This window comes from Nomascus leucogenys, chromosome 9 (assembly GCF_006542625.1).
Source record: "Nomascus leucogenys isolate Asia chromosome 9, Asia_NLE_v1, whole genome shotgun sequence".
In the NCBI taxonomy this organism is placed as follows: domain Eukaryota; kingdom Metazoa; phylum Chordata; class Mammalia; order Primates; family Hylobatidae; genus Nomascus; species Nomascus leucogenys.
Window position 1 is genome coordinate 94,097,442 of NC_044389.1, and position 26,757 is coordinate 94,124,198.

The 26,757-nt window shown below is 43.0% G+C and overlaps 2 protein-coding genes across 2 annotated transcripts in view; one reads left to right on the forward strand and one right to left on the reverse strand.

Moving 5' to 3' along the window:
* Positions 1-2,835: 2,835 nt before the first annotated feature.
* LOC100585199 (collagen alpha-1(I) chain-like) lies at positions 2,836-3,921 on the reverse strand. The gene is made up of 3 exons (XM_030818490.1): positions 3,868-3,921; positions 3,386-3,795; positions 2,836-3,277 (listed from the first exon to the last, which is right to left on the reverse strand). The coding sequence occupies exons 1-3, from the start codon at positions 3,919-3,921 to the stop codon at positions 2,923-2,925; spliced, it is 819 nt and encodes a 272-aa protein (XP_030674350.1). The 3' UTR covers positions 2,836-2,922.
* NEBL (nebulette) overlaps positions 3,644-26,757 on the forward strand; it is a 443,477-nt gene continuing 420,363 nt past the window's right edge. Inside the window, exons 1-2 of the mRNA XM_012499561.2 lie at positions 3,644-3,988; positions 5,259-5,353. Coding sequence (XP_012355015.1) covers positions 3,920-3,988; positions 5,259-5,353 — 164 coding nt within the window. The 5' untranslated portion in view covers positions 3,644-3,919. The remainder of the gene's footprint in view (positions 3,989-5,258; positions 5,354-26,757) is intronic.

A 26,757-nucleotide genomic window follows, 5' to 3' on the forward strand; every position in this document is an offset into this window, starting at 1 on the left:
GATCGAGACCATCCTGGCTAACACGGTGATACCCCGCCTCTACTAAAAATACAAAAAATTACCCGGGTGTGGTGGCGGGCACCTGTATAGTCCCAGCTACTCGGGAGGCTGAGGCAGGAGAATGGTGTGAACCCGGGAGGCAGAGCTTGCAGTGAGCCGAGATGGTGCCACTGTACTCCAGCCTGGGCGACAGAGTGAGACTCCATCTAAAAAAAAAAAAAAAAAAGGAAAAGTAAAGACTGTATACTGAATCTTTTATGTAAATTCATTAGTTTCTTGTTGTTGATGAAGTGGAAAACGTTTCTCTTGAAGTCTCATCATTGACATACTAGTGAGCTTTTGCTGCAGTAACAAACAATCCCCCAAATCTTAGTGACTTATAACAACAATTATTTCTTACTCCCGTCATGTGAGGGCTGTGGGCTTGCTGTGGCTCTGTTGGGCATGGTTCAGCCCATCTCATTCTTGAACAAAAGTCAAAGAAACAGTCATCCCCCTGCGGTATGATCTTTTCAAGGCCAAGGGCCAAAGCCCAAAAAGGTGGGAGAACAGGGGCAAACTATGCAAGCGCATTTTAAGCTTCTGCTCAGATACGACATATGTCATGTCCACTCACATTCCATTGGCCAAAGGAAGTCACATGGCCAAGCTCAGTGGGGAAAGGCACACTGCCTATAGGAAGTGTGCCAGAATAGAAGGAAAAAGAAATTGTGAACAAATCATACCATCCATCACACTCTGCATCCAAACTGATATTAGTCAAAGCCATTGTTTGGCCTTTTGTGATATTAGTTATGCTTTAAAACTTTTATTTGGAGTTCAATCTATGTAGCCTGAATAATGAAGGTGATTATAATTGATTTTGCATAAATAGGGCTCTCATAAATAGGAGGAAAAAGTAAGCAGATTTGGGGATTTTAGCTAAAAAAAAATTCAACTTTATAAATATAGAAGTGTTTTTAGGATAATGATGAAGGTCAGTTGTTTTTTATATCTGTGGGTGTCCCTGTCAGCAGAAAAGGATTGAAATTAAAGTAGAGATACTGGGGTAGAGTTAACATAAGGAACAATTTCTTAACCAGTCAAGTGAAAAAGACATGGAAGGGCAAAAGTTCTCCCTAGTAGACAATTCAATCATTTATCTGCTTGAAGAGGGAAGACTGGCTAGAGGACAGGTTTCTGCCAATTCTTTGTTTATAGTACTTTGAATTTGGAAATAAAGAAGTCCTTTTAAGACAGATTGTATTAGAATTCTTCTTACATCAGTTAAATGGCATTAAGAAACTTAGAAGCTGGTTTGATGTAGAAAATGAGAGAAAATGAGAGAAAAATGTAACTCTGAGCATGTATGGCTTCTTCAGAGAATAAAATATCACGTGAATATGGTTTTAATGTATTTGTTCATTTCACTCATACTGTATGTCAGGCACTGTGATCATTGCTGGTTTGGTAAGAAATTATTAAATGTATCTGGGTGTGGTGCCTCATGCCTGTAATCCTAGCACTTTGGGAGGCTGAGGTGGGAGGATGGCTTGAGCCCAGGAGTTTGAGATCAGCATGGGCAACACCACAAGATCCCATCTCTACGAAAAATACAAAAATTAGCAGGGCATAGTAGTGTATGCCTGTGGTCCCAGGTACTCAGGAGACTGAGATGGGAGGATCACCTGAGCCTGGGAGGTCGAGGCTGCAGTGAGTCATGATTGTGCCAGAGCACTCCAGCCTGGGTGACAGAGTTAGACCCTGTCTCAGAAAAAAAAAAAGATTAAACATAACTTAAAGTTAAAAGGTCAGATGTAATCAGCTATAATGTCACATATCACCAGCATTCTTGCTCTGAATTTTGTGCTTACAATTTGAAAAAGAGGATAAGATATTCAAACTATATTTCATGATCTACAGTTATGAAAATGTAAATGTTTAAAAAAAAACTACTGCCTTTCAGGCGATCACATACATTTTTTTCCCCTCCTCATACATTTCTAATGAGCTCTGAAATATTTTTAAAAGACAACTGATCCTCTCTGACAGCAAATTCTCGTTTTATTTGCTTTTGAGCTGGACTTGTGAACATGGCAGTGAGTGAGTGGCTCAGGGGCTGTTGCATTTGGTGAATACTTTTAAAGAAGTTACGTCTTCTGGAAAGTCAAACAGTACAGCATTATTATGAATATGTCCATCAGTGCAGCTGTTTAAGAGGCCCAGAAACCAATGGTTTTCTTTTGTCATGAAAAGCTGCAGCCATGATATTTTTTTTGAAATGACAGAAATATTTGTCAGAGCAGTGGCAGTTGGTATGTGGCATTATTGAGTCTTAATCTGTGCGCTAGCAACGGAATGTGTTCGCTTCTTTGTTATAACCAATTTATAATAATCCTAGCTGACTCTTCCGTGGAGCTTCCCTTGAGCCAGCCCGATTGAAGCAGTTCAGAACTGCTGACTCATTTAATCCTCACAGCAGGAGAGTAGAAGCTGTTCGGTGGCTGCGTCCTTATTCCCATTTTGTAGATTAAAGAATTGAGGCATAGAGCGACTAAGAATTTGCACAAGGTCCCATCATTAGATGGCGGGGTCAGGCTTTGAACCCAGGCTGTGTTCTATTCATTTTGCTGCCTCTCATCAAGTGAGTCCAATAACCTGACATCTTATTAAAAGGAAGAAGCAATTCCTGTTCCCTTTGGTTTCATCCTACCCTGAGCTTTCTACTTGATTTTCTGGCTCTTCTGGTTTGGACTACGAGTTTGTAATTGTTTTCCTTAATGCAGGTGAAGAACTTTTCCCAGATCTTTGCGGTGCTGAATTGCAAAACAATACAATGTATACATCCACGTACACTTAAAACAAAACGAGCCGTGGTCATTTATTAATCAAGAGAGGCTTGACTCGGGCCTAAAATGACCAGTCGCTCTGCAAGGACAGGTATTAAAAAGCGCGGGGTCTGGGAGCCGGTGAGAGAAGGCTCTTTCTCATCCAGGATCCGAGGACTTCCCGCGGACACGCGGGAGAAGCGTCCTCTGGGAAGAGGCCCGTGGGAGAGGGCGCGGTGCAACCCTCGGCCCCTCTGGGATGCAGGTCTCCGGGTTCCCCGCGGATCTCCCGGCCCCTGGGCCTGGGTGCGTCGCTGTGCGCAGCAGAGACGGCCTCCGCCCTGGGACTGGGTGCCGCTGTCCCTAGTTTCACTGGCTGGAGGAGGAGGGAGGGGGCACCCTGGTCCCGCACTCCCCGCGACCTTTGGGTGCCAGGGACGTCAGTCAGCCTGGGATGAGGGTGCCCCCGGCTGGGGAAGAGAAGAGGGAGGGAAGGGAGTACGCGGGTTTGAGCACTCTCCCCACCGGTGTTTGTTACCTCCCCCGCCTGGATCCCTCCCTCCCCAGCCGCCGCCCACCTGGGCTCCCCGGCCTGCAGCGGCAGTGGCGCGAGGCTCACTCCCCAGGCCGCAAAGTCGCACCCACGGCGGTCTGCGGAGCTTTCCGGGTCTCTGCCCGCCCCATCCCCCGCTGCGCCCTCCCTCCCAGGGTGCCCGACGTGCACGTTCCCTGCCACTTCGGTCCGGGCGCGCCGGTGGGTTTGGCCTGCGCGGCGGCGGCGAGGCGGGGGAGCGAGTGAGCGCGAGGGGCGGGCGCGAGTGACTGTGTGAGTCACCCGTACCTGGAGTGTGAGCGACGCAGAGCCAGCGGCGCGGAGCCGGAGCCGGAGCCGAGCCCCAGCGCCTGCGAGCCCGAGAGCGCGGCCGGCCCCAGGCGCCAGGCCTGGTCGCCCTCCCCGTGCACTCACCCGGGGCCCGGCGCCGACTCCCTACCCGGAGCCCGCCGCCCGCAGCCCTCCCGCCTGCCAGGAGGCGGTGCGGGGCTCGCCGGGGGATGTCACAGCGGCTCCTGGGAGCCAGCAGCCGCCGCCGCCGCCCCCGGGAACCGCGATCATGAACCCCCAGTGCGCCCGTTGCGGAAAAGTCGTGTATCCCACCGAGAAAGTCAACTGCCTGGATAAGGTGAGCGAGGGGGCGCCGGGCCAGCCTGGACCTGCCGGGCGAGGGGCTGCACCTGCTTCGAGAAGTTTTGGCACCTGGGATGGAAAGCAATGAGTGGGTCGGTGCGTGTGCGTGTGCCTTGGCACGGGGGGAGGGCGCGCGAACGAAGACGCCCGCGGGAGTGTCAGAGACCACGCTTGGCGATTGTGATGTTGGAACTGGGAAGGGCTTTTGTCGCGGTGCGGGGCTGTGCGACATCGGCCGAGCCGCTGCGGAGGGCGCACGGCGGTGCGCGGCCCCGGACCCCGGAGGGACCAGGCTGGGCACCCAGGGGGGGCACTTCGGCGAGCCGCGCCCCCTCCATCTCCACTCGTGTTCCACAATATCCCTGACCCCCGCCCCACAGATCCGCCCGCGATCCCACCTCACCGCCCACCCCCAGCGCCTCCTGTGAACGCGGCGAGGGGGAGAGGCAAATAGTAATTAATATGTCGTGGGGCGGCCGCTGCCGCATTGCTAAGAATAATCCCTGCTGGAGAGCTCCGGCTCAGCGCGGCAAGCCGCACCCACGGGTGTCTAATCCACCGGGTGGGGAATTCCAGGGGAAGTAGTTTTGTAGCCGGGCCCCTCCAGCCCTGCCCCCTGCCCTTCACGGGCAGGGACGGAGATGAACAGCCGGGGAGAGACACCCAGGAGCGATCCGGAGTGACTGACAGTTGAAACCAGCCATGGGCGTTCTGGGGAAATTTGCGTCTGAAGATACAAATGCTTTCTTAGAACAAGCTGCCATCCTGACAGTCATCCCGGGCAGAGTCCGAGGTCCAGCATTTTAGTGGAAGCTGGTACTTACATAGCTCTCCTGCAGCCCCCTCAGCTTGCCTGACTTCGGGTGAACACATATTTATTGAGATCCTACAAACCCTGCATTTAGACACTTTGAACTGGATTCCTTTTGGTTTGGAAGCCAATCTCTGGGCCCCGTTTCTTCATTAACCGAGCTCAGAATTCGTTTCTGGCTGCTCATAGAAGTGCTGTTTCGACAGAGCCTTGACAGTTCTTCCATGGTGCGTCTGTACATTGTGGTGGGTCTTCTTTAAGACTCAATTTTCAGAGCTGCCTGCTTTATTTACTTAGCTGAAAGTAGGTAAACACATCCCCAGTTCCCTACACTCATTTTGTTGTAGTATTTTCAGCTACAGGGACTGTGATGCACTAAAAAGCCTTCCTTCTGTGCCCATCCTGGCGAGAACTGGCATTGTACTGAATTTTTAAATGTTTTTTTTTTTTCCAGTATTGGCATAAAGGATGTTTCCATTGTGAGGTCTGCAAGATGGCACTCAACATGAACAACTACAAAGGCTATGAAAAGAAGCCCTATTGTAATGCGTAAGTATTGCCAACATGCTGTCCAGGTGTGGCACAGCCTCAGAGCTTGAGAGCCAGTGGACCTGCCTGTTTTGAAGAACTGACTCACTGTGTCACCAAGGTGTAGCAGGAGCCAGTTAGCTGTTTATATCACAGACTCTGGGGCCATGTACTTTATTGACAATCACTGCTTTTTATGCCTTTCTAATGTGTCGGGTAACTTCTGTGCGCCTTCAAGCAGGTTAGTTTTTGAGGTTCACAGTGTTACAGACTTAGGGACACTTATTAGAAGCTGCAGAACTTCCCCACTGAGAACGTGTGGGCTCTGAAGTGCATGTCAGGTAGATTTCCATTTTAATTCTGTGTCAATTTCCATTTTAATCATAGGATGTTGCCATACTGCAATTTCATACCTGAACCTAGTTGCTATGGAAAGGAGTCTTGCTCATTTGGTCTTAGCTGAGACCACTGCAGAGATTCTGGGCTTAAACAGGAAATCAAAGAATGGTTTGGAGAATGGAACCAAAGACATGGGTGTTCCTGGCTGGTTAGTAGTAGGTCGGTTGTAGTAGACCTACTGCAGTAGACCGGGTACTTCTGGCTGGTTAGTGCTGTAGTAGGTGGGGATTAAAAAAGGTAAGCCTTCTTTGGAAGGCTTTTGTGTAGGCATGCTGCTAGCCTAGAATAGCAATTAGCTAGCATTTATATCGTGCTCACCATGTGTCAAGCTCCGTTCTAAGCACTTTATGCATACTGATCATTTAATCTTTACAACGACCCTACGAGTTAGGGGACATTATTATTACCCCCTTGTGGCAGGTAATGAAATTGAAGCCTTGAGAGGATCAGGCTCAGGAGGGGGCTCAGATCACTCCTAGAGGCTGCTGGTGGTTTGATTTGACTAGTGTTTCCAAATGTCTACCTTGCTGCCCAGGGGCATATGTTTCTCCACTCCTGTGAGCATCCCCCTACCCCAGACTGCTTTCAACTGTAAGCTCTTGGCCCTGATGGTTACGTTTTCTTTTTCTTTCTTTCTTTTTTTTTTGAGACAGAGGTTTGCTCCTGTTGCCCAGGCTGTAGTGCAATGGCATGATCTTGGCTCACTGCAACCACCATCTCCCAGGTTCAAGCGATTCTTCTGCCTCAGCCTCCTGAGTACTTGGGATTTCAAGCATGCGCCAGCATGCTCAGTTAATTCTGTATTTTTAGTAGAGACGGGGTTTCTCCATGTTGGTCAGGCTGGCCTCCAACTCTCGACCTCAGGTGATCTGCCCCCCTCGGCCTCCCAAAGTGCTGGAATTACCAGCGTGAGCCACCGCACCTGGCCTGATGGTTGAGTTTTCTCACCAGTTCCCCTGTGGGGTTGGCATAGTCTGGAGGCAGCAAAGGGGCCTTTGGACCCCTGGCCTTTTGGCTGGATTATTGCCAGAGATTCATCCTCCTTACAGTTTTTGAAGTAGGTTTATCATTCAGGTCTCCTGGAGATAGAGGGCCCTTGGTTAATTCATGCTTCATTGCGTACTGACAGTATGTTATCATAGACAGTATATTTTTGGTAAGCAAATGGAATTGCTCATACCTCTCTGGAAAATAACTTAAAAAAAATTTTATCTGGTGAAGACTGTTTAATATTTGTTTTCCCTTACTCCTTACTGCTTACAGGTAGACCAGAAACTTTTCAAGAAATCAGAAAATGGGGGCATTGAACAGAATTCAGGACTTTCTTGGAGAGGGGAAGTCCACAGATATTCCCCAAACTTTCTGATGTCTTCGATCCTCCTATACCACGCTTCCTATTGGAATAGAGTGAAGCAAAAATGAGGTTTCAGTGTCATGATTTCCTGCTTCCCTTCCAGAGAGCAATAAACGACTGGTTAAAGATCAAAGGCAGGCGTAAGGAGAAGGGAAAGGGCCCCAACCACCCATAAACGGGATAATTGTTCTTTGGTTAAAGGAAAGTGAACCATTCTTCCTGTGACTGTTTCAGTGGGCAGCCTGATTCCATCAGGCTTTATGGACCACGTCAGGATTCAGGATTCTTTACAGGGCAGGGCCAGGAATTTAACCTCAGTGATAACAATGCCTTTGGGTGGCCCTGGTAGGCCTGAAGGGACTGGGAGGGAAGGAGGAAAGAGAGAGAAAGAAAATGGGGAGAGAATAGCAATTATAACAATGAGAGAATTGGATAAGGGAGAAAAAGAAACGATCGAAAATAAAAGGACAGAAAAAGATTCAACTGAAGTAGAGTCGTTGACTGCATTGGGCTACTTGAAGATTATTTAGTGCTTATTGCTTAGTTCAGGTTCAATCTAATTTAAAAAGTTTATGAGATTCTGGATGAGTTAGATAGAGCTATTTTGCACTTTGACTTGATAGTGATGAGTGCCTAGAAACGTTGAGATGTGGGCCCCCAAAGGAAATGATTCTACTTATGAAAAAGAAATGTCCTGTTGCTTTGTTTCATAGGTCTTAACCTTATTTTTAGTACTCTCAACATACCTGTTTATAGATTTTTCTCTCTAAAATTTCTCATGTGATTCCAGTACATTATTTTTAGTTTTAAGTTGAATTCTGGGGATAGCACCCTAGGATTTTTGCCTCATTTTGAACCTGGTAGTCCACTTGATTGAGCAGATAAATAGGGGGAAATAGGAATTCATCCTTAGTGAATGAATGAGTAGACAGCTGATGTTTAAAATTTAGCTTTAGGTTCATGTCATAGCTTGATATGCTACCTCTAGAAAATGGAGCCTGGCAAAGTTTTGGATTCTGTCTGCTAAGAGGGTTCTGGGCTCAAAGGTCCCTGCTGTCAGTCTGTAGTCTGCTAAGGATACGTGTTGCCATGTAAACTGGCTGGGCAGTAAGGATTGCCCTCTGGGGATCCTGACTCATCGGCTCTAATTCACGGTGCATGTCAATCAGCTGTTCCCTGTGGTTGTGGCCAGAGGGCCGCCATAATTTCTCTGGGTCAATGGTAGAAAATTGATTCTCTTATGTATACTGCTACCAGAAAATGAAACATTTGCTTTCCATGTAATACAATATTTTATCTGTACCTGGTTTGGTTCAGGAGTCAATGTATATACATGCTTAAATGAAAACAACTCTTCATCTTCCCCTGTCACTTTTTATTGTGAAAATTTTCATACATGAAAAATAAGTAAAAGAATAGTACAAGGAACATCTCTATCCCCTCCACTGACATTCAGCTATTAACATTTTGCCATGTTTGCTGCTTCATATTTTGATCTAATTATATGTCCATATATATATATATATATAAAAAATTTTTTTTTTTTGAGACGGAGTCTCACTGTAGCGCAGGCTGGAGTGCAGTGGTGCGATTTCAGTTCACTGCAAGCTCTGCCTCCTGGATTTATGCCCTTCTCCTGCCTCAGCCTCCCAAGTAGCTGGGACTACAGGCGCCCGCCACCAAGCCCGGCTAATTTTTTGTATTTTTTAGTACAGATGGGGTTTCACCATGTTAGCCACTATGGTCTCGATCTCCTGACCTTGTGATCCACCCGCCTCAGCCTCCCAAAGTGCTGGGATTACAGGCATGAGCCACTGCGCCTGGCCATGTCCAAATATTTTTATTACTGTAGAGCCATTTTTCCATTTCATACATCAAGTTGGTTGCATATGTCATGACATTTCATCCCTAAAAACTACATCATGCATGCACTAAGAATAAGGACATTTTCTTAAAGAATCATAGAGCTTTTATTACACTTAAGAAAATTAACAAATGCGTTATTATAACATCTTATATCCTGTCTAATTTTATATTTCCCCCATTGTCCTAAGAATGTTCTTTATAGTTGTTTTTTTAAACAACTATACTTTACATTTAGCTGTTATGAAAATGACTTTTCTTAGCTATTAGAGATTCAGTATCAGTTATTCAAGTTCTGCTATTATTTCTACTGATTTACAGAATCTCTCACAGTTTTCAAGAAAAGGGCTTAAGTAGCATTTCTTATGAAAAAACATCCATAATTAAATGAAGAACCTTTAAAATAAATATTAAGAATATGCTCAAGAATTGGAAAGCATAAACATAGACATTTGGAATTACTGTAAGAAAACATAAAGGTTTCTTATTTTAATCGCTACCTGAGGGCATTCTTTAATGGAATGAAGTAGTGAGTGCTTCTTCAGTTTAAATATGTTGCTTGTTTATTTTCTCTTGTGTTTAGAGAAGAAACAAGTATTCTGTTTGATTTCATGCAAAGGAGAACATGTATAAAATATAATTTACATGATATTTAAATTTTGATCTTTTGATAGAATGTTCAAAGTATAGTACACACTAGATGTAAGATTGGGCATAATACCCATTTTTCTCCTAACGCAGCAGTGCACGCTATTAAAATATTTAAAAACAAACTGGTGTACTTGAGTGAGTGCCATGTTTTCATAAGCTTTTATGTTTCATAAGCAGGCAATGGATTCTTGAGCACATTTGGGATTTTTTTCATCATGGAACTTGCAAAGAAATGAGGACTAGGCAAAATTCTTATCACTAAGAGGTGCCGAGAGAATAACACTAGATGATTAGACAAAAAACATAGCTAATATTTCTATGTGAATTTATATGCCAAGCTAAACTATAAACATTTTGCTACCCAGCAAGCCACACAGTGAGTATAAACCCTAAGACCATTTGTCAAATAAATTATTTAATTTGTTGTGTGTATAAGTCAAAATTGCATTTACTATGTCTTTTAAAAATATACATCGGTTCTTAAAATTTCTTGAGAGGTATTACCACTTAGAAGTAGCATTGCCATGACTGACCAGCTAATGTGTTCTCACCAAATGTCAAGTTATATTAGGTCTGGGGTGCCACCAAGGAAAGATGCAATAGTTTAACATGACCTTGCCAATAATTTCCCCAGAACATTATTTCGGCTGAACATTATTGACAGACATATTTTTGGGCTGAACATTTGTTCTGACCTGCCTACATTTACTATACCTTGTATCTTAGTCAAATGTATCTTTAATTATGGGGCTAAAAGAACACAAGTATCCACTGAAGTATCTTTAGTGATCCAAATAAGATTCCCTCTCATCAAAGAGTTTCACTGAACATGGTTCCCGAAGACTTTAAAAAATAAAACAGCAGGCGCTGAGTGTTGTGTTTACTTTCGCTCTGCCTGTGTTCACATTCCCTCTCGTGAATATTTATTGACTTTCTACCGCCTGCAAGCGGCTGGACTGGGTGCATCTCGTGACGAGTCACCCAGAACGGTCAGCACAGTTCTGCCGGCCCCTGTTGAGTGTGATTATTGAGGCCAGTGCTCCGCTGCCTCCCACGTACCATTTCGCTGTTGGTCACTCCTCATTAGTGCCTTTCCTAAGGGTAATCAGAGGACACAGAAGGAAATTAAATTGAAACCTGAGAGTATTCCCACCATCTATTTTCCTTATCTGTAGTTGGGCCTCCTGAATTTTGTTCTAGAACACTCCAAGGACTTGAGTTATCTCAGGGAGATTGATGAAATTCCTGCTATGAAGTTAGCTTTGATTACAAAACAATGTGTCACAAAGTACAGCATGTTGTAATTGGAGTTTTGGAGCTAGATGGAGCTGGAGTTGAATCCTGGCTCCATCCTGGCCTACTGAGCAAGTCTCTGGATTGCCAAGCATCAGTTTCTCCATCTGTCAAATGGGCACAGTAATACTAAACCCACAGGGCTGTATGAGAAGTAACAAAACAACACTAGGATAGGCTGTAGCCTAGTTTCTGGCACATGGCAGACCTCCAGGAAACAGTAGTGTCCGTCTTTCCTCATTGGTACTTTTTTGAGGGGTGAAGAAAGAGTGGGGAAGAGAGAAGAGGAAGTACATCAATAAATAATAAGAACTCACTCACACCTATTAAAAGGTTTATACAGAAGTTTTTTGCACTATGGGCTGCTACCCATTAGAGTTGTAACCAGAATTGAAAGAAGGAAGAAAAGAGAATGAAAGAAGAGAAAACATCAGAATTCATTTAAGTACTAAAAAGAGGATTCTTTTGGCAAACATATTTTTTTTCAGTGATATGGGTACATATGTGTACTGGATCATGATGTAGAAATTTTTGTTCTTTTTTTTGTTTTGTTTTTTTTCTGAGACGGAGTCTCGCTCTGTCGCCCAGGCTGGAGTGCAGTGCCTTGATCTCGACTCACTGCAAGCTCTGCCTCCTGGGTTGATGCCATTCTCCTGCCTCAGCCTCCCGAGTAGCTGGGACTACAGGCGCCTGCCACCACGCCCTGCTAATTTTTTGTATTTTTAGTAGAGACGGGGTTTCACCGTGTTAGCCAGGATGGTCTCTATCTCCTGACGTCGTGATCCACCCACCTCCACCTCCCAATAGAAAATATTTTTTATTGGAAGTGGTGATTGATAGGTATGAGAAACACTAGTTTAGTTCCATATTCTTAATGCTCCGTACATCAGAGAGCATTGAAAATTACCTGTAACGTACAATGACATGCAATAAGTTTGTGAATCATAATAGCCACGTTTCTGTTTGTGCCAATCACACCTGACCCCACACCTTTCCCTGGGGTTCAGTCCAACACAGTCACCACATAGGTCTCAGCCCAGCAGTAAGAGCCCACACCATCCTGTGCAGGAACCATGAGCTTATCTGTCTGTATCCTCCAAGGGATCTGTCCCATGTATCTGCATATCCCCTCAAGCCTGGCACGTAGACAAGATTGGGCACGTTTGGGGTGGTATGGCCGTAGATGAGCCTGGCATTTAGAAGGTACTCGATAATATTAGTCACCTCAGTGACTATGAGGACTGTGTGTAGCCTCTGCACTTAGCCCCCAGTTTAGGATGAGGCCCAGGCTAGTTTCTTTTGGGTAGGCAGACAGAGTTTGCATGATCCAGATGAACTGGATTAGGATGAGGCTTTGAGGAGCCTGATCCGTGTGGACTGGTGACTAGGGTTCATTAAGCCTGAATTCCAAGGGATAATAAAGTATCCTGCTGTTGGGATAGTCTCATGTTTTCTGATCTGTAATGAATGTAGTGGGAATTTACTTTCACTACTTAGAGGTTTGGTTTCAAAATGTGACGTCTTTCTAAAAACATTTCTTATGAATGCTCGTTTATTTCCTTCTGGGTTAAATTATAATCTATACAATGGGAAAATAATTCCCACCTACCAGGGACTTTATAGAGATTAAATGGGGAAATGTTTGTAAGCTTGAGCCCATCAAATAACACTTAAGGATCCAAATGTCAGTCCACTCTTTTACTTATAATAGTAAATGGAAAATTGTTGTCTCTTATTTCTCCCTTAAAGACAAGAGAAAAGGTCACATCGTTAAAAGCGACCGTTTTTATGGAAGGATATTGTGGCATGTAAGAGTTCTAGTTAGCATCCACTGCAATGTGCCCTGCCTGACTTTTTAGTTACATAACTCATGGAAAAAATTAAACCTTTGCCCCTTGACATGGTATCTGACATGAGAGGATGACAGTTTTCTTTTTTCTTTTTTGTTCATAATTGGATGATTGAAACAAAGGAAGGAGATACTTTGAGCCAATAAAAAGGTTCTAGTGTATATGCAAAATGATCTGGTTGTCAGTCAGCGTATTGGACCGTTGGCAATATTTAATGCATTTTGGTATCTTTTGAAGTCATTGTAGGGAATCATATTTACAAATCACACTCTGGGTTCTCTGTCCCATTTGAAAATGTTTCTGAAAGGTGCCTTTGATGTGTAAGTTCTGCCAGTTTGTGATGATGTATTTATTATGGAATGATGTCAGATTAGAAAAGATTTTGAGATGAAGCCCAGCAGATCTCTCCTCAATCATGGTGAAATGCAAGGTTAATGCAAGATATAGATACGTGTGCTTAAAGGTATATTGATTATGTGTCAAGGACCTGTGCGAGAGTACATTTCGGTGGGTCCTCTTTAAATGTTTTCAGACGAGTGCATTACAGAGTGGTTCCTAGGACATCAGGGAGTGAGAGAGATACAGACATAGCCACGCATGACACCCTTGTCCTCGAGGGCTTAGAACTCCTTTAGGTCTCTAGAGGAAGGAGAAATCAGTTACTTTTCTGTTCTGCTTCAGTTCTTATAGTTAGTGTTACTAGGGAGACCTTGGCTTTTAGCCTTAGGAGACCTTGGCTTTAGCGTGGAATCTAGAATAATATTTATGAGCTGAGTACCCAGAACGTTTTAGGAACTAAGTAAAATGATTATTATTGATTTCTTCCATGCTCAGCTTGGCTATTTGAATTCAGCAAAGTCCTGCTCATGCGTCTAACAGTTCTTCAGGCCTCTCTAGTTGAACCTAGATAGGGCACAGACCTAACCATGAAAACAGGAAGTTGTGAGAAGGACCAGGTTTAAGTGGCAATGATTGTTTCTTCCATCACTGGAAATCCTGTATTAATTTTATTTATAGTTAGCGGTGCATTTTTCTTAGCAGAGTCTTTGAGGGAGTTGCTTTGCGTTTGACTTCTGTTTACTTTTTCACACTCTCTGTTGACTCATTCTTATTGAATTCTAGGAGGAGCCAGAAGAGAACTAGTTCGATGTGTGCATTCTTGAATAGCATCTGATCAATAACCAGACTGGTGGTCTGTTGTACTTCTGCATCAGCTCAGCGGTCTAAAAAGCCATTTGGATAAAAATCTTTGATTAGCACTCTGAGGCTCATTATCCATCAAAGGCAGGTGCAACCAAACACAGAGAACTTGGAGAAATAGGATGACTGAGCTCAGCCAAGGGTCTATAGATCTGGGATGTGGAGCGGGAGTTAGATGGTTGCCTGCCAATATTGTACTTGGTTTTTAAATATGACTCCTGTATCCATTAATTGATCCAGAGTGTGAATTCCAGCAAATTCAGGCAATGCATGGGAGTGGCAAGAACACTGCAGCAAACGCATACATCAGTGCAGAAAGACGTGCCCTGTAAGTAGATGTATTTTTGATGGCCTGTTTGCATAATCTGCACTGTCTTCTGCCTACTCTCCCCACTATCTGCCCAGTCTCCTGAGCTTCATGCATTTCCTGCCACCACAGTTATTTTCTGAAAACATGGTTCTGATTATACTACTCTCTTGCTCAAACACCTCTGATGGCTCCCTATTGCTTATAGGAAAAAATTGGGTTTCTAGCAGACATTCAGAGCCTTTCACAATCTACCTTCCTCTATCCACTTCCATTCAACCTCCTTCTCTCCAGCCACACTGGGCTGCTAGCTTTGAAACCTTCACCAAATTTCTTAACCTAAGCCTCAGTATCCTCATCTGTAAAATGGGTGTAATAGACTCTACCTCTTAGGATTAAGGATTCATTGGAATATCCAATCTAATAATGAGCTTAGCAGAGTTTCAGGCACATGGTAAGGAATTAATAAAATTTAGATATATTTGTAATTTTCCTCATTATTAACAAGACACAGTGATTTGACCCTTTACTCATGCCATTCTTATGCCCTCTGGCATTGGAGTGACTTTGATCCTTAAGGCACATCTGTAAGGCTATGCCTACCTTTGCGAAGATATTCTGAATCTCTCAATTACTGAACTCTTTCTTTGTGCATCCATTGTACTTTTTATGCCTCAATTATATCACCTATCAAAGAGCCTGCTTTGTACTATGGTCGTGTTTGTCTTCCCATCTGAGTTGGTTTCCTGCTGAAATTGGACCATAGATGTTCTCAGCCTGGAGTGGGAGGTGGGTTGGGGTAGGCGAGGTCAAGTCAGCCTGCAAGAGCTTTGCTCCTTGAAGGGACTACTTTGCTTTTTAAAGAGCAAATGTGTAAGGAATTGAGAATGGGTGTTACAATACCACAATGCAATTCTGATGCCAACCACGTGGAGTTAGCATCAACTCTGCAAGTGAAGGGCACAGACCCCAACAAAATTGCTCTCACTTCAAGCCCAGGAGTCCCTAGGTCACCTACACTTTGGACCAACTGGCTGCAAATTTGAGAGTTCCCACAACCCCCTCAGATTTGATAATTAGCTGGAACAATTCACAGGGCTTGGGACAGGGCTCTACTTAAGATGATTGTTTTAGCATAACAGATACAAATCAAGACCAGCCAGATGAGGAGACACTTAGGGCAAAGTTTGAGAGGATCCTGGACATGGGGCTTCCCTGTCCTTGCTCTGTGGGATCAATATGTGTTATCTTCCTGGCACATTGATGCAATCATCAACCAGGGATCTCCACCAATCTCTGGTGTCCAGAGTTTTTATTGGGGTTTCATTATGTAGGCATGATTGATTGACTCATTGGTGATGTGATTGTTCAATCTCCAGCCCCCTCTCTTCCCTGGAAAAGGTCAGCTGATCTCATCCGGCTCAAAGCCCCAAACCTCTAATCACAGAGTTGGTTTTTCTAGTGCACTGAGCCACCTTGATCACAACCCCTTAGATATGGTCCAAGGAGCTCATGAATAACAAAGACATTCCAATTACTTGGGAAATTTCAAGTATTTAGAGTATGCCTCCCAGGAACCAGGGAGAAAGGCCATTCAAATTCTTTATTATACAACAGGCATACTTCACACTGTCGTCATCAAAGCTACCTTTGATGGATTGCCTCTTTACATCCTGAGCCTTCCTATTCCATCAGGACATGAATGAGGGCCTAAAATCCACCATCCCCAGTCAGTCAATAGAAGTTGGGGAAGATTAGAAATAGTTTGCTGCCTGTGAACAGGAGCGGGGGGGTGGGGGGGCACTAATCATGGGTGGACTCTTAATATAACTCTCTAGATTTTGTTTTTATTGATACACGAGTCTGTCCTATTGGCAAATTACATTCTCGAAGTCAGGAATGGTCTAATTGCCTTTGTCTACACAGCATACGTGCTGTGTGCTCAGAAATTGTCCCTCTGTTGGAACAGATTGCCCATCTAGCTTTGTTGGGGGCATGGTGAGTTCTTTTGGCTGTCTGAATGATACAGCTTAGCCTTATTCTAGGCATCCCCAGCCAAGAAAGCTGACTCAATGAGAAGGAATAGAGGACGAGTGTGGTGGCTCACGGCTGTAATCCCAGCACTGTGGGAGGCTGAAGCAGGAGAATCGCTTGAGGTCAGGAGTTCAAGACCAGCCTGGGCAACATGGCAAGACCCTGTCTCTAACAAAAAATAAAAATAAAAATAAAAAAGAAGCAACAGACATATCTTTCTATAAGGATCTGTGTGGCGATCCTAGCTGTTGCTGGCCATGCTTGGACTGATAATGCACATGAACAGTAGCGAACACTTCCTCTGTTTAGGTGAAATATTGAAATTTATAGCTGGATTACTGGTCCCTGACATGCAATGGAACAAATGATGACAAGAATAATGTCGTCTACAAAGGTAGTTTATAAAAATCACTTTGTTACGACTCTGTTTTTCAAAGTCTTAGGAGTGAACCATGTGTTTGAGACATCAGACCATATACACATTTACTTGCATATCATGTTTTTTTTTTTCCCCCGGAAATAAGTTTGATGGCTTCATTTCCTGAAACTAAATTTAATCAGGGATTAATGGTCAATTCCTGATGAATAAAAGGTCTTAACAGGCTCTTGTGGAAGAATCTTCTTTTCTCAAGTGATTTTTCTTCAATGTTCTGCCTTTTCTCCCACATTTCTAGAACTTTAAAAATAACTCGGTAGGATCAGTGCTTCTCCCCCCAACCCACCCTCCCCCACCCCACTATCTCTCCGTTTCTCTTTCTCTCTGTTTGAAGTCTTTTCTGTTGCCAGTGACGTAGTTCTCTGATTCTCTTAACATTAAGGGGAATTCTATTTAAATATTTCTAGATGCTTAAGGCACGTAATAATTAAGGGTTATTCCTATCAGGAATAGAAACACCATATTAGAACAGTTCTTCCTCAGAGGCTACTAAAGAAAGAAAATTCCGTTTAGAGGGTTTGCCTCTGTGGTCTTTTTTTAAAACGGTAGTTATGTAATGTCAGGTTTAATTGGCTGGGAGTCAGGAAGCCGGTTTATTTGTGTGCCTCTTGTGTCATATATACCTGCAGGGCTGAGTGGCCCATAAAAAGCACTTAAGATTTGCACACGCGGGCTGCTGCCCAGGAAGTGTCCTGCAGAATGGCAGTTTGGCAGACGTTGAAAGAAAAGCATATTAGTTTTTTTTTTCTTTATACAGTGATGAGTATATAACAGGGACTGAATAAACATGTGTTGATTGACTGTAAAAGAACCTTTACTCTGAGTGGGAGACAGAAGTCACTGATCTGATAGCCAGCTTCCCAAGTCTGGCTTCCTTCTCTGGGTCTATACTGGTGGGTCAGGAACAATTGTTACCGAGGATTTAAAAATTAATTCCCTAGCAGGAGAAAACAGGTGGTAACATAAAAGAAGTCGCTGAATGGAGGAAGGATCAAGTAATTCTCAGAAGAGACCAGCAGGGGAATGTTTACGACCTCACCTGTCTGTACCAATGCATAGACACGTTAGGAGATACGTAAGATCCAGGAGTTTTGCCAACGTGGGATGGGGACAGGCTGATGATTAAAGTGTGACAGTGGAGAGGCTTGGTAAGCTAAAAGAGAAACATGTCTAGGAGGTGAATCCATGAATAGAAAGAATCTTGAAGGTGAAAAGATGATGGAGAACATTTGAGTGAGAAGGAAAAGAAGGGAAACAGGTGGCCCCGCTGCAGGGCAGACCATGTGCCTCTTGTCCAGATTGGAAATGTCACGGAGGCTTTTTCAATGAACTATCTGCTGAAGGTTTAAGGGAGAATACCGGTTGGTTTCTTGCTTTGCTTTTGTGGACAACATCACTGCTTTCAAGCTGCTTTGCGCTTAATTTGGAAAATAATTGGTCGATGGGGTAGCAGTTGTGAGGACTTTAGAACAAGTAGTCTCTGTTATGTTGAAGTTCACAAGAGCAAAAGAAGGAGTCATACCACACCTAGCCTTTTAAGAAAGCCTTCAAACGGTGTAGGGGAAGAAGGAAAGGCTCTGCTTGTTCAAGAAATCTTAGGTTCTCAGAAACTCTAAGATAAACGATGTGTGCCATATCCCTGTGACTGGTCTAGTCATTAGCTCACAGTTAGCTTTTAATAAAGATTTACTGAATAAACAAAAGAAGGAATAAGAAAAAAAGGTGGCTCAAGTGAGATAGAAGACTTTGAAAAATAAAATCCTGATTGAAAAAGTGTTAATTATTTCAGAGAGCGAAAGGGGGAACACATCTTTAAAAAAAGGGTGGAGGAAAAGCATCATAGGACATACCTTGGGAGCTTTCTAAGCTCAGATTAGCCTAACACACAATTTAAAAGATGGATGACTTAGTGTTGAAAGATGGCAGACACAGTAAGAACGGGATCAGAAAAGCCAAAACCATGGCTTGTGACAATCCTAAAGACAAAGTGGGTTTCAAAAGCACTTATATTCTAAGAAAAAAGTGGAACCCTGGCTTGGGGAGGATAATTGTGATAATAAACGATGACAGGAAAAAATCCTATTTAGCTTTTATCCTTTCCACTGAGAAGAACAGATTTACAACTAGAAAAGATCCAAAACATCATTAAGAAATTAAAGTAAAAGTTAGGAGAGCCAGTAGTCAGACATCAAGTCGTTTTGTGTTGGGTTAAAGAAATTGGAATCTGTCCCTCCAGAGGGTGGCATCTTAGGGATCTGAGAAAACCCTGTAGATGTGGTCCTGGAACTGAAACACTGGAATCATGTCCCTTAGCAGTGACAGCGGATGTGGTGGGGGAGTGAAGGGACCATTCCCTTCTGGGGCTGACGTTGAGTTACTTTGCCTCACCGTCCCTCGGTTTCCTCGCCTACAAAATGGTGATGTTGTCTCAGTTATCTCATCTGCAAAATGGGCATTCTGTGTCTCAGTTGCTGATAATAATAGTATTTGCTACCTCTTCTGGTTACTGCCAGGATAAATAAGATAATCTATGTAAATAGTTGACATAGAGCAGTCACTGTATAAATGTTGGCTATTGTTACTATTGCCTATTCTCTTTGAGAAATTGTCAGCAAAAGAAAGCTTTGGGGATGGGAAAACATCCCAAGATTTAGAAAGGGGAAGAGACAGATTGCAGAAATTACAGCCTAATTAATGTGACATTAATTTCTGGCAAAATCTTCTCATGGATGAGTGCAGGATGGTTTGTAAAGACTTCAAAATAAAAAGTCCTCATAGGTTCTGTCATAGTTTGCTAGGCTTGCTGTGACAAAGTACCATAAATGGGGTGTCTTAAATAACAGAAGTTTGTTGTCTTACAGTTCTAGAGACTAAAAGTCTGAAATCAAGGTGTCTGTAGGATTGGTTTCTTCTGGGGGCTGTGAGGGAAGAATCTGTTTCAGGCCCCTGTCCTTGGCTTATGTTGAATAGATGGCCAGCCATCTTCTCCCTGTGTCTTCACATCAACTTCCCTTCATGTGTGTCTGTGTCCTAATCTCGTTTTCTAAGGACACCAGCCATCTTGTATTAGGGCCGACACCTATGACCTCATTCTACCTTGATTACCTCAGCAAAGACCCTCTCTCCAAATAAGGTCACATTCTGAGGTCTGTGGGGTTAGGACTCTAACACACTTTTTGGACTCCAATACATACACAATTCAACTCCAACAGGTTCACTAAGAAAGTCAAGCAGAGCAAAATTAACTGTGTTTTTGATGTTACAGAAGAAAGGAAATATATACACAGTGAACTGAAGAATTTTATAAAACAAATTCAGTGCTGTTGTTTTTTATTTTTTGAGATGGAATCTTGCTCTGTCACCTAGGCTAGAGTGCAGTAGCACCATCTCGGCTCACTGCAGCCTCCGCCTCCCAGGCTCAAGTGATCCTCCCACCTCAGCCTCCTGAGTAGCTGGCACTTTCAGGCACGTGCCACCATACCCAGCTAATTTTTTGTGTTTTTGGTAGAGACGGTTTTCACCATGTTGCCCAGGCTGGTCTTGAACTCCTGATCTCAAGTGATCCACCCACCTTGGCCTCCCAAAGTGCTGGGATTACAGACATGAGCTGCTGCACCTGGCTTCAATGCTGTTAATTTTTTGTATATCAATGACACCTGAATCAAGCTTATAAAAGATCAGTGTTAAAAAAAAAAGTGAAGGAATAATAGAGACTTTTTCTGAATTACGAGTTGACCACAGTGTCTGTTTCTTCCTTTGACATGCGTATCTTCTTGATTTCACTAATATTTTCAAGGAGTAATAACCTTCTCTTCTTTCACCCAGGACCTTTACTTTGTGACATTATGTGCTTTGTAAGCTTGTAAAACAATTAGAAAATTGTTCTCTGATAGATTGTTCTTGCTTATAGGAGAATGGTATTGAAATATTCATAAGGAAATGAATTTCATTTTCAAATGGCAAGAAGAAATATGCTTTAAAATTTTATAGAAAATGACATAGTTCTTGTTTTATTTTAAAAAGAAGGGGGAAAAACTCATGATTGTGACCTTGGCTGTAGTTCAATGTAGAGATTCTAGTGTGGAGATTTGTAATCTTAATATTCCTACAATTTTGGATTTATATTTCAATTTCAAAATTTAATTATTAATTTTCTTACGAAACTTTCTCAGATAGCTTCACTTTCTTAAAACTTCTTTTATTATTTTATTAAGTAATGAAGGATTGTATCTGTATTTCAAGAGTGAGTGAAATAGACTTTTGTAATTGCCATTTTTTATATATAAGTAATGGGCTCCTAAAAAAAAAAGCACGAAGGCAGCATAGTTATGTCCTGTGAAAAGAATTGGGTTGGTCTTGCTTTGTTTCCAGTAGACATGCTCCCTGGTTAGCCTATTCTCCCAGGTGAACTTTATTACCTGATAGAAATCTTATCCATCAATTGAATTAATGTGTGTTTTGAAAACACCATTCTTCTTCCATGTTTGCTCCTGACTTTGAAAACAAATCCCAAACACGCTGCTCTCTTTTCCTCCTCATAATCAGATCTTAGCTTTCAATGCCTCCTAAATACTGTTGAGTTAATTTTTTGATAACTCTTTGTCCATTTGTACAAAAGCACATTTGTACTTTTTTGCCCCGTGCTTACAACCACACCAAAAAGATGCCAAATGGAAAACTCTCCTGGTCTTTAAAGAAAGGGCAAAGCTACTTCTCGCAAATTACATGAATAGAATTCCTCCTGTCCCCCAATAAATGAATGCCAGCAGTTTTTCTTTCCTTGGAGTTTCTACTGATTCTTTCTATTTTACCACTTGAGTGGCCAGAAATTCAGCACTTGTGGTGTGATGGATGTTTTTAACTTTTCTATGAACCGTTGTTTTGAAATATGGGGTCTGGGCCCTGCAGGAGACTGTAGGGCTGTTCCCCACATTGCTTTTGAGGGGTGGCAATAATCAGTAGGTGGGGGCCAACTCCACTTCTTGGGGCCTCTGTTCTTGTCATGCAGTGGGGATTAATCTCTGCAGAGGAATTGATTGTGAGGAGGAAAAGAGAAAATGGATAATTATAAAGAACTGGGCACAGCTCAATAAATGGAAACACGAATGACCATGTGATAGTGCTTTTCCAACGCACCTCTCTTGCCCAGTCAGTTTTCTTTCTGGAACCAGGCAATGTTTTCCCTATTTCACTCTTCTGGTCTTTTCAAGTGTGTCAATTGTTTGAGCTGTAGCAATGCAGTGATTACCAATGATTACTTGGGTTTTGAATGTGAGTTTGAAAGTTGAAGTGTTACCTTATTATAGGCACAGTACTCAAGGTTTCCAAAGTACTTGTGTATAAAGTGAAATGAATCAGACACGGAAAGAGAAACATTGTATGTTATCACTTATCTGTGGGATCTAAAAATCCAAACAATTGGACTCATGTGGCTAGAGAGTAGAAGGATGGTTACCAGAGGCTGGGAAGGTTAGTGAGAGGGTGGCGACGAGGTGGGGGTGTTAATGGGTACCAAAAAATAGAACGAATAAAACCTGGTATTTGATAGCACAGCTAGGTGATTATAGTCAATAATAATTTGATTGTACGTTTTAAAATAATAGAATATAATTGGATTGTTTGTAACTCCAAGGATAGATGCTTGAGGGGGTGGAAACCCCATTTTCCATGATGTGATTACTAAAAAAAAAATTTTTTTTTTTTTTTTGAGAGGGAGTCTTGCTCTGTCGCCCAGGCTGGAGTGCAGTGGGGAGATCTCAGCTCACTGCAACCTCTGCCTCCTGGGTTCAAGCAATTCTTCTGCCTCAGCCTCTGGAGTAGCTGGGATTACAGGTGTGCACCATCACCCCTAGCTAATTTTTGTATTTGTAGTAGATATGGGGTTTCGCCATGTTGGCCAGGCTGGTCTTGAACTCCTGACCTTGTGATCCACCCGCCTCGGCCTCCCAAAGTGCTGGGATTACAGGCGTGAGTCACCACGCCCGGCCCATGATGTGATTATTATGCATTGTATGCCTGTATCAAAACATCTCATGTGTCCCACAAGTATATACACCTACTATACACCCACAAAGGTTAAAATAAAAAAAATTCAAAAAAAAACTCCTGTATATATTTCAAATTGGAATGCATTTTCAAATTATTTTAGATTTTGTGTAAGATTTGGATTTGGAATAAGAGTTAATAAAGGCAATAAAGAGACTCCAGGCTGTGAAGATGTATTTTACAATGTTCGTAATTGAGGAAAGTGCACATCCAGCATCTCTTTAGCATTTTGGATAATGTGGAGAGTTTGTGCTGCTGGTTTTGAGTGCTGTGCTACCTTTCCCATATTCTGTTTCATGCTGTGAATTTCTAAACACAGGTGCTATTGAAACCCACGAGCACAAAGTCATGAAAATTTAATGTTATAGCTTGTTTACATTGTGGCTCACTCTTTTTTTTTTTTTTTTGAGGCAGAGTCTCACTCTGTCACTCAGGCTGGAGTGCAGTGGCACGATCTCAGCTCATTGCAACCTCCACCTCCCAGGTTCAAGCAATTCTCCTGCCTCAGTCTCCCGAGTAGCTGGGACTACAGGCACATGCCACCATGCTTGGCTAATTTTTGTATTTTTAGTAGAGATGGGGTTTCACCATGTTGATCAGGCTGGTCTCGAACTCCTGACCTCAGGTGATCTGCCTGCTTCGGCCTTCCAAAGTGCTGGGATTACAGATGTGAGCCACTGTGCCCAGCCTGTGGCTCACTTTTAAATAAGACTTTAGTGTTTGCTTTAAAGAAAATTTATTCTCTGTATGGTATTAATAATATGAGAAGTTCCTCTCTGAACTGGAGAATCATTCTCTTTATGATTAAGCCAATTTTTTGGAAACAGTTTCCCAAAAACACTGAATCAGGTGGAATAGATTTCTGAAAAATATATATATCATGTCTGCGTTCATTATGAACTTTTCTATTTTGCCCATTCTATTTTGTTCATGTGGTCTTATTTCATTTTGCATCATTTAACAAGTATAACGAGATCCTACATCTTACTTTTAAGATGTAAAGACTTACATTTATTTCTGTATATACTTTTATTTTAAGAACTTAATCTATGGCCGGGCGTGGTGGCTCACGCCTGTAACCCTAGCACTTTGGGAGGCTGAGGAAGGAGGATCACGAGGTCAGGAGTTCGAGACCAGCCTGACCAACATGGTGAAACCCCGTCTGTACTAAAAATACAAAAATTAGCTGGTTGTGGTGGTGTGAATCTGTAATCCCAGCTACTCAGGAGGCTAAGGCAGGAGAATCACTTGAACCCTGGGGCGGAGGTTGCAGTGAGCTGAGATCGCGTCATTGCACTTCAGCCTGGGAGATACAGTGAGACTCTGTCTCAAAAAAAAAAAAAAAAAGAATATAAAAATTAGCCAGATGTAGTGTCGGGCACCTGTAATCCCAGCTATTCAGGAGGCTGAGGAGGCTGAGGCAGGAGAGTCACTTGAACCTGGGAGGCGGAGGGTGCAGTGAGCTGAGATCTCACCGTTGCACTCCAGCCTGGACGACAGAGCAAAACTCCATCTTTAAAAAAAAATTTAATTTATAATACAAGGGCCTTTGCAGTCTTGCTGTATAGCGTGGGCATTAAGAGCCAGACTTATTTCTTTTTGAGCTCTAGACCCACCTGGTGAATCACTTCATCTCTCCAACCTCAATTTCGTTGTCTGTGAAATGGGAGATGATATTGAATAATAGCATCTACTGCCAAGAGTTGTTGAGAGGTTTACATGAGATAATGCATATAAAGTGCCTGACCCATAAATATTACCTATTTTCATGGTCATTGCACAGTTGTGAGCTGGAAGGCTCATGATGTGGTGTGGACAATTTTGGCCTAGGAGACTGGAGTTTCTCAGCCAGATAAAATCCACCAAGTCTGAAAAGGGAGGTTGAGACCAAGGAGACCAAGACTTTGGTTCTAAGTACATAAGGTGGTGCTGGTTTTCTGTGGGGTTATTCTATTATTCATGTTGCTACAGACAAGGAAATTGATGTACAGTTGTTTTTTTCAAGGTCACTCTTCACTTTAGAAGAATAAAGAAGGAAAATAGTGCAGTCATTGGATTTCTGGACCACAGCTTGACTCATTAGTCTTTCTTTTCTCTCCAAACAGAAAGTTAAATTACTGTTCTGAGGTTCTTAAATTCAGAGTGGAGTTTGTGCTTGAACCAAGTATAATATTACTTGATGTGCAGTTGGGAAGAATAGTTAGAAGTTTGGATGAAATTGTATTCTCTTCCTGTTTGTTTTTGGCTTTTGTTGCTCTGGATTTTTTTTTTCTTTTTTCTTGGACAGGGTCTTGCTCTGTTTCCTAGGCTGGAGTGCAGTGGCATAATCATAGCTCACCGTAACCTTGAACTCCTGGGCTCAGGTGATCCTCCCACCTCAGTGTCCCATGGATTTATGTTGAGGTTTGTCAATGTTGGATACTATTGTCCTTGTAGCCTGTGATTTGAAGAATAGCCCAGGGGCATTGTGTAACATTGGGAAATAGAGGTGGGGAGATGCTCATTGGATGCCTTTGGAATTCTTGGGACTAACGGATTTAAAATATTATACTGGTGTCACTGTCCTTGGGGTCCAATCTATGAGATTCGTTAATGATCACTGGAAGTCAAGGGGTGGCCAGACAGATGAGCCCGAAAGAGAATCCATTATGGATTGAGCTGTGTTGGGTGGAAGTAAGATCAGACTTGACTCCGCCTGCATTCCTCGCAGTCCCTGGAAGGCTTGCCTTCTCTGTCCCATTTCTGGATAGTGGAAATGCACTCACTCCTTCATTTATTATTCAGTAATGATGGAATTCATTTGTTCATTTACTTAATATTGAAAGAGCCTCTCCTATGAACCAGGCGCTCCTCTAAGTACTTGGAATGTGGCAGTGAACAAAGTAGAGGAAAATTCCTGCCATCGTGGAGCTTCTTAGTGGAAAGAAGCAGACAAAACCCAAAACCAAACAATTGGTAAAATATTGGAAACGGATACGTTCTATAGAAAAAAATCGAGCAGGGGAAGAGATAAGTTTCACTAGGTTGGGCAGGGGGTTGGAGGAGAGTTTGCAATTTTGCGTAAGTTGGTCAGGGAAGTCTAGTTTTCACATTGGAGCAAAACCTGGTATAGGCAAGGGAATAGCAAGGGCATGGAGTGAACCTGGGGCGTGTGGGAAAAGCAATCCAAGCAGGAAGCCTGTGTGGAAGGGAGGAAGGGGCCTGGGGACGGTGGGGACCCTACAAGGCCTGTAAACCATTACAGGGACTGCAGAATCTGGGCAGCTCTGACTAAGGGTGTATTTGCTGGGGTGTTGAGCAGAGGAGTGACGTGATGTGTGATTTAGTTTTTTAGTTTTTTTTTCACTTTGGCTGGCTGTAAAAATAAAGCACTAATGGGCTGAAAAAGGACTTTTGTGTGTGTGTGCTTGCGCTAAAGGGACAGTCACATATTTACTGTAATGATATCCCATTGGGTGTAAACAAGAGTGCATTTTGTCATTAAAATGAACCAAGAGTTATCATGAGGCCATGGTCCTTGAGGGAGTTGGACCCCCTGGAAGTTTCTACACATGAGTGTCAGAAGAAAGTGGTGACACAGGAGGATTCTGTCATCATCAGTGACAAAGTCATGACTGTTGACTGAAGCAGGGTGAATTACATGGTGTGCATTGCTATATGTGCGAAAACATATCTTTTGTTTCCTGAATATAATTTTGGCCTAGATTGCTTTAGATGGAACTTGGAAAAATCCTGCAGAAGAGTTGAGTCTTATTTCTCCAAAAATGACTTCAGTTCCTTTCTTTGCTCTCCCTCATTTCATCCTTCCCATCTCTGCCCTTCAGTGATGATCAGAGGTCAGGGAATTGCCCTAACAGTCTGTATATTTCTGAGTGGTGGTCATTAATTTTCCTTGGCTTGGCTGAGGAAACATTCCTGTCACCTCTTTTGAGCATCGAGCACCACCTTGGTGTGAATGAGTTTTGACAACAGAACCTTGTTCTGCAGCCAGGG